General features: G+C 29.3%; 1 protein-coding gene across 1 annotated transcript; it reads left to right on the top strand.

The window, feature by feature from the left end:
• Window positions 1-7,975: 7,975 nt before the first annotated feature.
• On the top strand, window positions 7,976-16,796 carry LOC107454504 (zinc finger CCHC-type and RNA-binding motif-containing protein 1). The gene is made up of 6 exons (XM_016071720.4): window positions 7,976-8,179; window positions 8,387-8,514; window positions 11,144-11,363; window positions 13,654-13,748; window positions 15,763-15,847; window positions 16,520-16,796. The coding sequence occupies exons 2-6, from the start codon at window positions 8,402-8,404 to the stop codon at window positions 16,655-16,657; spliced, it is 651 nt and encodes a 216-aa protein (XP_015927206.1). The 5' UTR covers window positions 7,976-8,179; window positions 8,387-8,401; the 3' UTR covers window positions 16,658-16,796.
• Window positions 16,797-16,809: the final 13 nt, after the last annotated feature.

The raw sequence follows: 16,809 nt of genomic DNA, 5'->3' as shown, positions 1-16,809 counted from the left end.
TAAATTTTAAATTCGTGTTACTAATCAATAAATGATTGTTTATTATGAATGCTGATAAATTTTTGATTTTAAAAACTAATAAAAGTTTTTATTCAATGCAAAAAATATTTTTAAAAAATAAAGCCATAAAAATAAACTAATACTACAAAGCTAATGTGAAAAATCCTCAAAACATATGTTTAACTTTTTAAAGTGCGAAGAATTCTTCGACATTTCTATTTACTTCTCTTCGTCAAAAATGATCTTTCGTATAAATGACGCCGATACTGAAAGAGGAAGAAAAAAAACACCCCTGAAGGAAAATATTGATCAAAACTTAAACTTTTATGAAATTCAATAGCACAATCTCAAAAACGATTTTTTTTCAAGTGAGCTGATAGCAAAATTGATTTTCGTCGGCAATTTTCTGACAGCATTCTATTTTAAAGAGAAAGATCTTATTCGATTCAAATTCCTTTAACTTCTAAAAAGTATGCTCACTTCATATTGTATGTTTAATAATAGCGAGTTAATTAAAATTTCATTCTAAAATTAGATTTGCGTTATTTATATAAAGTATAATTAAATATTTAGGGAGTTTGTAATCAGATATTCAAGAAAAATATTTATTTATTTCTAATTTATCTTACTGAACCTATTGACGTAGAATTTGATGCGAGATTTTGCGACCAGCAATTTTTACATATACGTAAAAAATTTATTACGTAAAAAATTTAGGGTAATATACATTTTTGATCAGATGATATAACTTTTGAACTAATACTCGGGTCAACTTCTCAGACAGTACCTTATTCTTGTTAACCTCTGGATCCAAGTTTTATCATGAAAGATTCATGAAAAACAATATCTTTGTGCTTAATTTGATCAGTACAGTACTATATCATCTAGAAAAATGATAAGGTCATCTCATGAAAAACATCATCTTCAAGTTTAATTTGATCAGTAGATGGTCATATAATCTGGTAAAAATGATGTCAAACTGCAACAAGTTGTAAAACATAAAAACTTCAAAGTTTTTGATGAAATGAATTTTTGTCTGCCATCTATTTTGTATACGATGAAGTACTGGGAAGACAGAAAGGAAAGTAATGCCGTTTTTTTATCCGTAAATTAAAATAAATAAATGTCAAGACTATGTTTACTTTTCACGAAAGATTTAATCATCCATGTTATCAACAACTGTTTCAAGGGCGCCGGCAACGGGGTGCAAGAGGGTGCACTTGCACCCCCCTGGCTTTTTTTAAACAATTAAAGAGATACAGAAAAACAATTTTGTTATAAAAAAAATTTCAATAAAAATATTTTTATTCAAAAACAAATAATTAAGTAATTATTGATACATAACTATTAAAAAATTGTTTAATCAAACAAGAATTGTAATAGTCTTGTTTGCTGTCCAAATCTGTTTACAATCTTTTTCAATGAATTCTGAGTCATCTTTGATTCTTTTCTTATGCACACTGCGCATGCACAAACTTGGCATATGTCTAAGCTATATTTTTAAATTTCATTTAATAAAATGAAAATAAATAATATATTTTCTATTAATATTATATTTTCTATTAGTTATTCAGTTTAACAAAGGTGTATAACACAAACTGACTTCTCACAACTGAAAACTTCATCAACATAATAAATACCGATGTTAAGCGTGCACAAACACGTTAGTATACGAAACTACTGTTTGTAGTTATTTGTGTTTCAAAGTCAGTAGCTATGCCAGCGCCATCAATACAGTTTCTCGTGGCGAAATTTGCAAGTACAAGAAATTCGTACTTTTTTTTTTTTAAATACCTTGTTAACAATGAAGAAATGGATCTTGAAAAAAATTAACAGATGAGTAATAACAAAACAAAATGTAATAACAGAATATTCTAATTTTCTTTTTTTTTTGGGGGGGGTAGTTTGCTAGAGGGTTGCATCCCCTTTTATATTATTCGCCCTTAAACTGTTTGCAATCTAATACGAAAATTTTCAATGGCGATTCAATATAAATAAACTTATTTTTTGGCGAAATATCTGGAAATCGCATTTTTCAAATCATTCATATTTTCAAATATTTGTCATATAAAATGTGTTGTAGCGATAATAATAAGTCGTAGTCTGATGGTGCAATGTTAGATAAGCATAGAAGGGCAATCATTATCTTCCACTTCGATTCGTAGTTTTTTATATGGAATTAGGATTCGTCTTCCTGGTTGATAGAAGGCGGAAAGATCTAAATAACCTGACCGCGTAATCTTTATTTTTATTTTGGTCAGTCTAACAGACCTAAATTATCGGATAAGCTAACCATTGGTATATACGAATGTCTAATGGGCAATTTTTGAAATGTCTAATGGGCAATTATCGTATAAGCTAACCATCGGTATATACGAATGTCTAATGGGCAATTATCGGATAAGCTAACCGTTGGTATATACGAATGTCTAATGGGCAAACATTGCAAATGTTTTCGGTAGCAAATGTTGTGTTATTTCCATATCTTATACTATAATACGAGGAATGGTTGCCAAGTCGAAAATCGCCCCAGAATTAATAAACTCCGGTAAACTTGGGGGTCTGGGGTTTTTGGCCACCAGGAATCGATTGGCGCCGGTTTTGAAGCGCTACGGTCGAGCAGTCCGGAGTTACAGATAGGATATTTTCAAACTTTATTAGTTCGCCATAATGGCTATAGATACTTTTCTCCACTCTTATAAATGTATGCTAATGCGAACCTTACAATTGAAATATTAATTTTCGACAACTTAAACCAATAATATACGAAGGAATTAATAATTTAATTGTAAGGTTCGCATTAGTTTGCATTTATCAAAGTGGAGAAAAGTTTAACTTTTGTGTTAAAATCACCGTCAACAAAGTCCGACATTTCAACATTCGTCAGATTTCAAGCTACATTTTCAACATGCAGAACGCACCTCTACATGAAATTCTTCAAGGAGCCGTAATTTTGGAACAACAAGCGATCAACTCAATTCTACCCGCAAATGGACAACTAGAAGATACCGTCATTGTCAGAATGCTTCTCTATTACGCCGAACAAGCTTACCCGACCGTCAAAGTTGCCGTACTTCACCCTGAATTTGTCGCACGCTTCTACGTTACAACAGCGGATGGCGCTTATGAAGGAATGGCTCTTCTCAACGATATCAGCGACCAGAACAAGGCTTCCAACTATCTATACGGCGTTCAACAAGGATTCGACGTGCTACTCATTCCCATTCACAAAAGAGCTCAAATGGATAGAGGCGAGCACTGGATGCTAGGAATTTACGAAGCAAGCTATGGAGAACGTCAACTATTAGTCTGCGATCCAGTCGACAACCCGCTGCCCATCGATGCTGTTTTGAGAAAAATACTGCGACACGTTTTGAATACCGTTGTTACGAATGAAAAGCTGAAAGGATGCATCGTGAAACCTCGCAACGCTTACAACCACCAAGATGACGCGTCTTCCTGCGGAGTTTACATCGTCTTTTATGCTCGACAATACCTCTCTCATCGACGCCTTTTCCTGGACAAGAATTTTCAAGAAGCGGATGAACGGAAGCAAATTTACGAATTCGTTGTGAACAGTGTCTTTAATTGTATAATTTTTTGTTATCAATTACATTTAATTTCCTATGACTTTTCAAACTTTACCTTTGTATAGAATAGTTCCCTTTCCAAACTTTGTTTAGATAGTTTACAATGGTGCACTTTAACCGGTTATCTTTTCACCAATGGTTTCACAAATTTTCTTATGGCATGTATTGTTTTGATAAATCACAATTGAAAATTTAAATCTTCGAGTTAGCTTCGATACCTGTTTTCTCCGAGCGGAGCTCGGTCACCCGCTGGTGAAACCCAATGTCGGATATAATTACAGGAAAAATAATGTGAACATGTCTATACTAACTCCATGTAAACAATTTTTCTTTCAGCAACAAAAGTCTTAGAAGATTTTACATATCGAAACTAATGACAGAGTTTGAAAGATCATGCTTGAAGAATATGGAAATGGCGCCTTTTTTACCCATGTAAAATTTGAATCCTCTAAAATGAGGAGAATATTTCTAACTACAATAGCTTCTTTCTAGATTTAATACCAGCTATTCTCAAATCATCATCTTCTTGGAGAAGCTAACAGCAGCAAACATAGAATTAAGTGCACCCCCTGCAAGGTTTATAAGTGCGCTTCATCTAAGACTTACCATAAAGAATTTAAAATTATAATATGAAACATAAACACTGTGCTGAAAAAATATTCGGATATTTATAATCATTAATTTTCTTTTAATTTCTATTCGAGTTTTAAGAAATTGCGTCACTACAAAGGAATGATGCTAATGGCCATGAAGTTTTTTAACTCGAAAGATTTTCATATTCAAATAATTTATTGAAATTACCCCTATTGCACTTTATAGCTTCAACAAAGAGCGCTTATTAATTTTAGCAAAATGATGATGGAAAAAATCAATTTTTAAGTCTGTATAACTATTATCTTGCTGTTGTTTCTGGGTGCTCCTAATATTTTTTACATTTTGCTATTCTTTTCAATTGAGTTTCTGAGATGTTACACCATGAGAAGGATGCATATGAAAGAATTCACCGAATCATAGAAATGGAAAGCAAGAGTTTTAGATTAAGTTAAAGTCTTAATTTAGATCCAAGAAGAGCATTGATGCTGTTGAACGCGTCAGCAGCTCAACTTAGAATGTGATCGACTTGATGATTCTAAGTGAGCCTTGTCTTAAAAATAAGCTCAAGATGTAATGCTTTCTTTACAGTTAGGACTATTTCGGTGAATAAAACTGGCTATTGACAATGTAGTATATTTCTCCTTGATCTATTTTTTTTTAATTAAATAATAACAACTTTCCACAAAATTACGAATTTTTTGTGCATTTAATTGAATTCCCTGATTAAGACATCGTTCTTCAATATCGTTAATTTTTTTTTATAATTTATCCAGTGCTAAAATTGGTTTAAAAAGGAAGTAAGCTTATATATTCCTGCACCTATTTTAGTCGATGCAAATTAAAAAGGACACGATTTCCAAAAGCTTCAAGCATGATATTTCAAATTATTCAAACATTTTTTCCATACAAAATCTTCCAAGCATTTGTTAGCAAGAGAAAGAGTGTTTACATAAAATTAGTATAGAAGTGTTCGCATTATTTTGTTGTGGACCTGTATGCCTCTTCCTATATTTGGATAGCCATTCTGCTCAAAATTGGAAGAAAAGAGGTTTTTAACAAACAAATCACTGAAATCGGAAGATTGGCTAAAAATAAACAAATCACATTAACCGCAAATAACCTTGAAATATACACTATACTATTAAGAGGATATACAAATATTATCTAAATGGATCTAAAAACGACGTTACTTTCTAGTCCAGAAAGTACGAAAAATAAGAGTACGTACTTTAAAAGGGTACAAGGTATAGCAGAATGGTTACTAACTGGCAGCCCGCGGGCCGTATACGGCCAGCGAAGCCTTTTTTTGTGGCCCGTGAACTAAAATATATTAGTTGTCGTGTTTTTGCGGACAATTTTAGTAAAAAATCTTATATGGGTTTAAAATAATTTTCTTTCGTTTAGAAAAACCTAATTTCTTCGTTTCTGTGAAATTTCACGTACCAAAGGTGCAAAAAAATTTATTTCTCAGGTTTTGCATCGAAGAAAATATTCATTCAGATATAAAAATAATCGTGTATGTTGCTCTTTTTATTTCATTTTTTTTTTTTTTTTTTTTTTTTTTTTTTTTGTATTTTTGTATTTTGTGAATATAATTTAGCATGTGCGTATCAGAAATTTTCTCGAAGAAATTCTCCCATTTAACTTTTTGAAATCACTCATTTTGAACGAAATTATTTACATTTGTAAATTTTGAAACCCATAAAATAAGGAATGAATATCATGTTTTATTTAAATTCCTTGAATTGATTATCGCATGAGCGGGAAAGAAAAAAAAATTTAATTTCAGATACTCGAGAATTTCTTTTTGCTATAATTCCTAACAAGTCGAAAAAATTTTTAATTTATCACAAAATTAAATTTAAAAGAAAAAAATCTTGTCACTAAGCTTCTGATTAAAAGAAGATTCAAAATGATACATAACAAGCATTCTTTGTAATACTGGTTATTTTGCTTTTTAATGTTAAAAAAACTTTGATAAAAATGTGAGAGTAATATTTAATGTTCCTTCAAACATAAAAGAGTCCTGTATAAAATTTTGATAAAGTTGCTGCCCGCCATTTGACTGATGTTTTTAATAGCGGCCCGCAGCCACACGTAAATTGGAAACCTTTGATAGCACAATGAATCAAATAAATACGTTTGAATATTCTTAATCAATTTGATTTGTCGTCGTCTGAGGGTATATATCCACATAATGGATAAATAAATATTTTATTAGATTTCTGTATTATGGTCTTAGATTTTTTAAGTCAATTCAACATTTTAAAGAAATTAAAAAAGCTCACGTGATATTATCGCTAATGAACATAGAATATCTAAATATCTTTGGATGTTATCTGCATAAAATAATGAAATTAAAGATGTTTATCTGTAAATTAGTTTATCATTTTTTTAACGTTAATTTTCAATAATATTATTTAATATATTCATAATATAATCTCTGTTTTTATCGAGATATTGATTCTGATCATTTTTTTAAAATAAAATCTTAAAGCAAAAAGAGTTTTTCCTTTATTGTATAGTGAAATAACTATATATTTTTGTAAAATAATCGTAAGTAAAATAACCATACACTTAACAATTATTTTACGATAAATAAGTTATGTTTACTTTTATAATAAATTTTATGTAAAAACGTGTACAGTAATTCCATTTTTTTTAAATAATGAAGACAAAATATTTGAAATTCAATAGTAATATTAAAAATTAAGCTTTCCCATTGTTCGCATTACACAGAAAAATTCGCCTTTTGCGGAATGAGATTGCAATTTTACCAAATCATGATAAGTATTGCGCCTTAAATTAGCATTAATGCCTAGTAGAATTACAATTTTTTAAAACTATTATTTGAACACTAGTCTTTGAGAGCAGTGGAAAGGAGCAATTTTTTGTAAAAAAAAAAGTTTGTTTATGCGTACTTTCACAATTTTCTAATGTTTTCACTAAAATTGATTGTTAAGCTTTCACTTTTTTGAAGTTTAAATAGCAAAAAAATTCAAATTTCCATTCGCAATCGTCCATTCCGATACCCTGTTCACAATGGATAAAAATTTTTGATAAAATAATGATAATTAGAGTTTCTATCACGAAACGAAGTTGTAGAAACTTTATCTATAAAACTATAGAACAAGCATTTATAAATGAAGACAAAAATAATAAAATCCTCATTTTCTTTCCATTCGCTTGAAACCAAACCACCGTAAAATATCAACTTAAGTAAAATAAATTAAAGCTTTATTATTTTTCTCAATTGTTTAAACTTTCCTCTATTATTAATAAATGCAGACAAGGCATGAACCTGAGGGATGGCTCTCAATGCATGCGAAAAATTGACTATTGCAAATAAGAATTTGATTGAAAAAAATATTTTTACACACGTAAAAATCTCCAATCAAGTACTCGTTCGAACGTCCAGGAGCAATCTCTATGTACGCGGGAATGCTTCTGATCGCTGTCGTGGGTGAATGAGAAACATTTTTCAGCTAAAAACTCATCAATCTGGTTCTCCATTTTTGTCAACAGTGGTAGAAAGTGTGTGAACCGCATATGGCCCTGATCATGATCATGATCATGTCCACGAATTTGCGATGAATTATGGATTTGAAAACTTCATTGAATATGGCTTCAAAAGGAAGCATCATGGAAATTTTAAAAATTAAATACGAAAAATATTAAGAAAAAGGAAAAATACCTAGTACATTCCTATACTACTGAGTAGAGGAGGAGAGGGAAAGGGGTGGGGCAAGACATGGATTAAGTCTTCTCCCTAGATGGCGTATTCAAGTGCTATGATCGCGAATTGACGTCATATAACATTTCTTCTACTTCCACTTCAACTGTTTTGCTGATTAGCGAATATGTTTTAACTGTGACTTTACTTTACTGTTGTGGTAAATAAAGTAAATAAACAGAAAGTTGTTTCATTGCTATGTATACCAAATTTGAGAATATTTTACTGATATTAAACTGTTAAAATTTGCTTATCTGAAATGGTGAGTTTCTTAATTTTTCCTACTTTATCCTTTCGCTCTAAAATTACATATCATCTACTTTTAAAAAAGCAGAAGGAGTAGATTAGTTTATGATTACTATTTCGTAAAGCTTTACCTTTATTTAACATTCTAAATTTTATTGTTGAGAAAGAATTTTTAAAAAATGAATGGAAACTAATGATTATTTAAAATATATTTATCTTCCAGATATAATCTTTTATAATGAGTGGAGGTTTGTGTCCTAGCAAAAGTACAGTTTATCTTAGCAACTTGCCATTCTCCTTAACCAATAATGATTTGCACAAAATATTACAGAAATACGGAACAGTTGTGAAGTAAGTAATGTTTCCCCTTCTGTTTTGATATAAAAAATATCAAAAGCAACTTATAAGAAAAAATTACGAAGTTTCAACTTAAAGTTTGATTACATTTGGTCTGTTGTTTCTAGTACATTATTCTTCGTAATATGTTGGTGTCACCAGTTATTTGTTCTATTATAAATACATCCTTGACATAGAAAAATTGTTTATTATAATTTAAATTAGCTCTCTCTGGTTACACATTTTCAATTGGTTATTGTGTAGAAATCAAACAAGTCTCTGTGAGGCTACTAATATGGGATGCATTTTGTCTTATATTTTTATAACACGTATAAGCAAAACATTCAAAGATATCACAAAATAAAGTAATCACAATTGATCATAACATAGGGATTACATCTGAAAATGTCTAGGCAACCACGGAATTCTTGTCCTTAGAATAAGAATCCTGTAATAGTGTAAAGAATAATGAAGACCTGTAGTTTATATGAAAAACTAGAAAATTGTCAAGATTTTTATTTTTTTCTCGTTACCCCACCTGGTTATCACCGTAAATTGGTGACTATACTAGTAATATACTGGTAATGTAACAATAATAGTATTACATTACTATTATTGTTAATGATCTAAAGCTTATAACTGTGATGCCACAATACGCATTGCATATTTCCTAGCTTTTAAAATTTCTTTAATTTCTTAAACTTATTTTTTTTAATCATTCTTAATCAAATTTTAATAAATTTAACCAATTATTTAATTTTTATTACGTTTTATAAAAAGCGAATAAAAATATAATTTTCTTAACAATCAATGTAATAGCTAACTTTTTATTTCAATACTAATGTAAGACTCATTAATTCACTGTCGTGACTAAATCGAAAACAAGATCTATTCATAATTCTTTATTTTCTAACACAAAAATGTTTCAGTTACATGGTTGTACTAATCCTAACAGTCTTTTTGGCAATTTGCTTTCGCCAAATTATTTTTCAAATTTAATATTGATTATGGAGGGTTGGCTTTATTTATGGCTATGTTGTTTTTCGATAAATCACCACTTATAGATCTCTTTCCAAGCTCCTAACTGTTTGTCGGGAACAATTCAATCACTTTTCAATTTGACTTTTGATTAGGGTGGTCATAAAGGAATTTTTCTCCCATGGCCTGTCCTTATTGATAATATTATTAACTTATTGATATTATTATTAACTTAGAAAGTCTTGTGGATAAAATATACTTTTAATTTTGTGTCTAGAGCTCTACAAATACTACATAAAGGTTTTATTGTAATGATGATCCAGTTATCATCTTCAACTGTCATTTTTAATTATCCTGTTTACATCACAATATTCAATTAGTTAATTATACCATACAACTCCAACCACACCTAATTTCAATTTCATCATTATAATAACAATGATTTATTTTGAATAAAAAATATATTTTATGCAAAATAATAAGGGTCATTAGGAAAGGGCAATGAGTATATGTCATTTTTTATAACATTAGGTAGTGATTTATCTGTCAATATTTTAAACAATTGAAAATAATTTTCCTAAATCAACATTGATTTAAATTCAGCAAAGTTAAAAACAATTTAGGAAATGAATTAATTTTTTTACTAATGTTTTGCAGATTTAAGACATTTTTTTGTTATGAGACAGGATTGCACTCTATAACAAAAAAATTAACGCACCAAGAAGCAATCATCCGATTGCTTTGAAATTTCTTATGCATGAATGTTTTGAACAGATATGGCTGGAATGATGTTAACTGGGGATGTATAGTCTTTAACGACGAATCCCGCTTCCAACCGTATCCTGACAATCATCGAAGACGTGTTTGGAGATGCAGAGGGGAGATCCTGGCTTCACTATTGCACACCACACCGACCCTTAACAAGACATTATGGTCTGGGGTGCCATTTCCTTTGACAGCCGGACTCCTTTGGTCGTCATTAGAGGTACACTTACTGCACAGCGGTACGTCGACAACATCCTAAGACCTGTTTTGCTACTGTTCCTTTTGCAGCGCCCTGGGCTGGTTTTTCAGCAGAACAATGCCAGACCACAACTCTTCCTTGGCCTGCCAGATCACCAGATCTCTCTCCTATCGAGCATGTCTGGGATATGATGGGAAGGCGATTGCATCTGGCACGGAATGTTGATGACCTCGTTCGACAACTGGATCGAATTTGGCAGGAAATACCGCAAGAGACCATCCGGGAGCTTTATCGGTCTGTGCCACGCCGTGTGGCAGCTTGTATCCAGGCTAGAGGCAGATCAACACCTTATTGAACTTGTTACTGTAACTCTGCAATAAATTATTCAATTGTTCTGAAATTTTAATCATTTGCTATTCTGTACATTGTCTTCCTATCCACCAATTTTCGTTTAAATCGGACAACTCCTTCTTGGTGGGTCGATTTTTTTGTTATAGAGTGTATATCTTGTCACCTCCGCCCAAATTAGCATGTATAACATCTACTGTAATTGCAATATATGAAAATAAAAATAATATTACAAGATCGAAGCTGGGTTCATCAGCTAGTTCAGATAGTTGTTTTCTTTTGTTACGTATGATACTGTAATTGTAATATATGGATATAAATGAATATTACAAATTGCATTGTATTTTATCACAGAGTAACGATCGTAAAGGATAAAGAAACTCATAAAAGCAAAGGTGTTGCTTTTGTTCTCTTCTTGGATAAAGAATCGGCTTATAAATGTGTGCGTGCTTTAAATTGTCAACAATTTTTTGGAAGAACTCTAAAATGTAGCATAGCTAAAGACAATGGCAGAACAACTGAATTTATTCGAAGAAAATTCTATAAAGACAAGACACAGTGTTATGAATGTGGTGTAAGTATTCACCTGGGTTACAAATATATATTTTTATAAAAAACTGATAATTACAAATATTTGGTATCTGCTTTTTAAAATATAATATAAAATCTTTTCTTGTGTTGCACAATGAACATTCATAAAAACCAAGCTAATCTGAATGCCATTTATCTTAAATACTGATTAATAGTAAAAGTAATTGAAATTAAAAACCAATTGTTTGCATTTATATATAAAGTGTAGAAAAAGTTATCATTCTAATGGAAATTCGTAAAGTGCTTGAATATTAACTACAATACATTGCTGATAAAGCTATAGTAAATATCTGTGACTGATTAGTTCTAGGTCGTAGCCAAGACTTAATTTAAAACAGATTCACACTTTAAGACTTATGTTTGTTGATTTTTTACCCTAAAAAAATTTTCAAATTTAGTGCAGCCATTCAAATTAGACAGAATATTACTTTTTTATGCAATACTTCTATTTCAATAATAGCGTGTCAAAACCAGATTTGGATACACAAAGAAAAATGCAGCTCTAGATTCTACTTACTACTATTTGTGTGACCAGTTGGGAGTTAATATAATCTTGTTATTGGAGAGGTCTAAATTTTCTGCCACAAAACAAATGTGTACAACTTAATTAGTTAATTTTCACATTATTTTTAAATTTGGCTTTGTGGTTCACGTGTATTCAAAATCTGAAATACTAAATACATAAAACTAAATTTATAAAATACTACTGAAAAACTAGCATTCTATTTTACATTTAACATAAATTATCACATAATTCCAATTGTATGCTTAATTTAAAAAAGCGTCTCATTTTGATAATAAAACCAACTGTGATTTTTTATATACAATGATTTTGTGAATGTGTATAGTGAACAATTAAGTGTGAAATTCATTTTAAACTTTGTTTTATGCACTCTAAAAATTTACATTAAGAGATGGATAAAGATATTTAAAAAAATTATGCATAATTTAGTCTTATTCTATAAAGTTGAAGTGTTATAATAATATTTCATTTTAAAGGCCTGCTTTAATTTGTTGGTTTAAAAATATAAATTTTATTTTGTTCCATGAAATTTCAAAGCTCTATATTTATAAAATTTGTAGCAAAAAAAAATTATCACTCATCTTAGTTAAAATAATTTTTTTCAAATTGGTGGTAAAAAAAAAATTTACTAGTTAAAAAGTTTTATGAATCATATCAATATTTTTCACACAGAATCTGTATTCTGTCTTCAGATCTCTTTTAATGGAATAAAACTTTTTCTTCAAAGTGCTATCATTTTGATAAATTTCATTCAAATTAATTATGCCTGTTTAATTTATTTTTGAATCAAATCTAAACATTTACTTGGTACCCATCTCAAATAACTAATATAAAACATAATTTGCATAAGTGCAATGTTTAATTTCTAATTTGTACATAATCAGAAAGAAAATGTGTATAAATTATTTATTTGCTAATTAATTTTCTACTCAATTGATTGTTTAAATTTAAGTTGCTTCATTACTTTGGGAAACCCTTGTCTTATGCCTCTTATCTTTTATTTTAACCAGAACTTGTTTGTATACAATAGTTTTTTACTAAATAAGATTAACATAGATTAGTTAATGTTGAAGGGGAAGCATTCAAAGTTTTGTCATTGATTGATTTTTGCTCAATAAGTATTGATTCCCAAATTATGCTTTGTGATTTCCTAAAAAGCAAGACTCAGTGTAAAAAATTTGAAAATTTGTTGAAAAAAAAAGTATATTTTAAATAAGCAAAATACAGTTAAAATTCATTCTCTAATTGAAAACTGTTTCCAATTAATATTTTTTTAATTAACATTAAATATAATGATGATATTTGTTACATAAAAATTTTATGGCAAAGCTCAGTGAAAAAATTTTAAATAATTTTATAGTAATTAGTCTAATTTAGTCTATAGTAATTCATCTTTCAAAAATGTGTATCTAACTTTTAAAATATTGAATTATCAGGAGTCTGTCCAGGCCAAATTTACTACCGTTTAGCGGTCCCTTCACAAATTCAACTTAGGAAAAACGGTAGTTTCCCAAAATACTTTTTCTTAAAATTTTCTTTTTGTATCCTGTAAAAAAAGATAAATCCATATTTTTATGATATTTTTGTGTTGATTTTATAATATAAAATTTAATTTTCACAAATTATGTCTAAATTTTCACAAAATATGTACCTCTCAGAAAACCCTAGACAGACCCCTGATTATGAAATAATTCATTATAATTGTTATCATTATTGTTATTAATTATTATTGTTATCCTTATTAATGTAGGAATATGGACATCTAAGTTACGGTTGCCCAAAAAACATGTTAGGGGATAGAGAAGTTGTGAAAAAGAAGAAAAAGAAAAGATTTCAAGAATATGGGTATGTATAGTTTCTGTACTCTTAAATAAAAAATCATCCACAAATGTTATTTGTTTACTATTATTTTATAAACATAGGTTTATTAAAACAATATGCATTTCAAATAAATTAAATGTCTGTTCCATTTAGTATCGATGACTTATTCTTTTCGATCACAAAAATTTGTGAACCTGTCTAAAATATTCATTGAGCTATGATTATGAATTATTTACAATTCATATTCCACTCTAACCTAATAATCCTTTTCAGTTATTAAAATTTTCTCAAAAATTTTAAAAGTATACAAATAGAAATATGAACATTTCATGTTAGTGAATCTTGCTAATTCTAGTTTAAAATTTTATTTTGTACGCTTTGATAAAGATTTGGAGTAAATTTCATAAAATTTAATTTTACTTGTGACCATTATGCTGTTTTCAGTTCGACATCATTTTTATTTCATGTCCTAGTCAGGATTTTCTGTATTAAGTATTACATTAGTTGCCTTTTTTATAAAAGTTTTTGTATGTTCTTTGAAATTGAATTTTATTTCTAAATTCAATTTCAATTATTTTTGTTTTACTAAAAGCTTAATACTCCACATTATTTGATTTCCAATCTGCTGCTATATATTTTTAAAAATTTTCGTTTTTATGTACTGTGATTTCTTTTATTTATTGCCTCAGTTTTGAAATTTAGCACATTGAATTAATAAAACTGAACCAACAAAATATTTTGGTTTGATTGTTCCAAAAATGATAGGCTAGTCTTCCTCTTTCTTCACGGAATAGAAAGCAAAATTTCATTTTATTGCATCACTAAACCAATCTAAATAAAAAGAAAAGAATTCCTTAATATGAATTAATATTTATGGTATTAAAATTCTTTTTTCATCATCAATGTCTCAGCAGCCCCAGGGTAGGCCTTGACCTTCTCAAACAGTTTTATGAGTCTATCCTTTTTCCTACTTGCGTTTTCAAAACCAAAGTCTTTTTCTAGGCCATCTATCAATCTCTAATTCGGCCTGCCTCTTTTTCATTTGCCAACTGATCTGGCATTGAAAACTCTTTTTGTGGTATGGTCTTTGTCCATTCTGATAACGTGGCCTGCTCATTTTATTCTTTGTCGTTTAATGAAGTTTATAATGTCAGGTTATATGAGTTATAAAGCTCTAAATTTATTCTTCTAAACCACACATCATTTTTTTTTAATTCTTCCAAAAATACTTCACCAGACCTTTCTCTCAAAGGTACCCATCATAAAATCATCCATACAAAATATCGTCCTGGTTTCCGCACATATGTTAAAATTGATCTTAAAAGAGATTTAGATAATAAAAATTCCATTTAAACATCTATTAGCTATAGTGATTCTCTTTTGTATTTCCATTGTAAATTTATATTCTTAAATTTCTTAGTATGTATGGGGTGATTGTACTCCGAGGGAATCCCGGGTTTTTGAGATTATCCTTCCGGGTGAAAAAATTAAGAGCAGGGCATATGCTTGTTAACAGCCTCTGGCGTTCGGTGTTATTGAAGCTTTTTTTAGTACATGGCAAATATTTAGTTTTGTTCTCCTTTATTCTCAGGCCCAGCTTGAGAGCTTTCTCTAAAGCAATAAAATCCTGCCTTAGTACTATAGGTGTTCTTGGAATAACGTCTATGTCATCCGCAAAAGCCAACAGTTGTACAGATTTATTAAAAATATTTCCCCTGGTGTTAATGTTGGAATCTCTTATTACTTTTTCGAATGCTAAGAGTAGGCATGCCAATGCATCCCCTTGTCACACACTATTATTTATTACCATTTGACTTGACAGATCAGATTATACTGTATTTTGACACTAGTTTTGGTTTCATTTAGTGACAGGCAAATCAACTTAAAGTATTTTTAACATGCTAAAGTTTTTTTTATAACAATCTAAAAATGTCCCTCTGGACTTAATTTTTACGATATTTTTCTTTATATGTTTTTCCCTCAAACTTTTATTTATTTGAATTTTTCTTTAATGCTTTTATTTATTTATTATTATTAGTGAGAGCGAAGATGAATCAGAACAAGAAGAGGAAGAAGGCGAAGATCCTCAAGCAGAGAGTCTCAGTGCTGCTATTCGATTTCAGGTTAAAACATTCTCTATACTAAAAGATTAAAGGCTGTTTGTTTTTGTTTAAATAATACAAAAATAAATTTATGAAAAGTTTGTTTTAAAAATTTACCAAACTGGCTTTAAGACAAAGTGCCTTAAATTTCATGAAGAATTACAAATTTAATATGAGTATGATGATTTTTATATTTTATGATGTTCAACTCTGTAACCTTGTAATTTTAAACCCAATCCAGAAAAAAAAAGGGAACTCCTGGATCAAGTATTTTGAGAAATTTGCCTTCGTGGTGGATTTTTTAAAGGAACTATTTTGATTTTATTATGCCATATTAATAGAACTAAAATATTGCTTTATGCAGATAGCGTAGCCTTAATTAATATTTTTTTCATTCCACTTAAATTTCAATAGTTTAAATAAGTATGATTTATCATAACTTGCCTTAATATTAGAAATAAGAGTGATACAATAATCATAAAGTGATGCAATAATAAAGTTATACAATAATATTGATTCTAAAAAAGCCATTGCAATGCATTAATGAAATGTACTACTAATATGAGTAAAAGAAAAATTTTAGCTTTTTCTTTAGGATTATACAGTTGGGTTATGCTTTTGTTTTGAAATAAAAGTAGATTTATTTAATTTGTTGCATAGCTTGTATTTTTAGTAAATCTTTTAAATTTTCAGCAAGAAAAAGTCGAAGAAGAAGAGTATAGAATGAAAGTTATCACTGGCGAATACGGCGAAACAAGCAATTCAGTAAAGAAAAAGATAATCAAGAAAAGCGATTATTTTAGCGATGAAGAAGAAATAGATGAAACTTAAAATTGAACTAGTCCAGCTTTCATTCATTCTTGTATATACTTACATCATTTATTTTACTTACATTTGGAAAAAAAAATATTTTTGAATTGTTTCGCATTATATATATATTGGACATTATTAAAATTTTGTTTTTAACTAATATTTACGATTAT

Source organism: Parasteatoda tepidariorum, chromosome 10 (genome assembly GCF_982258835.1).
Source record: "Parasteatoda tepidariorum strain Cologne lab strain chromosome 10, Ptep-v5.0, whole genome shotgun sequence".
NCBI lineage: Eukaryota > Metazoa > Arthropoda > Arachnida > Araneae > Theridiidae > Parasteatoda > Parasteatoda tepidariorum.
The sequence above is the reverse complement of the archived record's forward strand: the minus strand, read 5'-3'. Positions and strand labels throughout refer to the sequence as shown.

What these genes read in the sequence shown, in the direction of transcription:
- LOC107454504 (XM_016071720.4), top strand. Translation starts at nt 8,402, where the DNA reads ATGAGTGGAGGTTTGTGTCCTAGCAAAAGTACAGTTTATCTTAGCAAC. An exon ending in AAATACGGAACAGTTGTGAA is followed by an intron (nt 8,515 to 11,143) that starts GTAAGTAATGTT and finishes ATTTTATCACAG; the next exon opens with AGTAACGATCGTAAAGGATA. An exon ending in AAAAGATTTCAAGAATATGG is followed by an intron (nt 13,749 to 15,762) that starts GTATGTATAGTT and finishes TATTATTATTAG; the next exon opens with TGAGAGCGAAGATGAATCAG.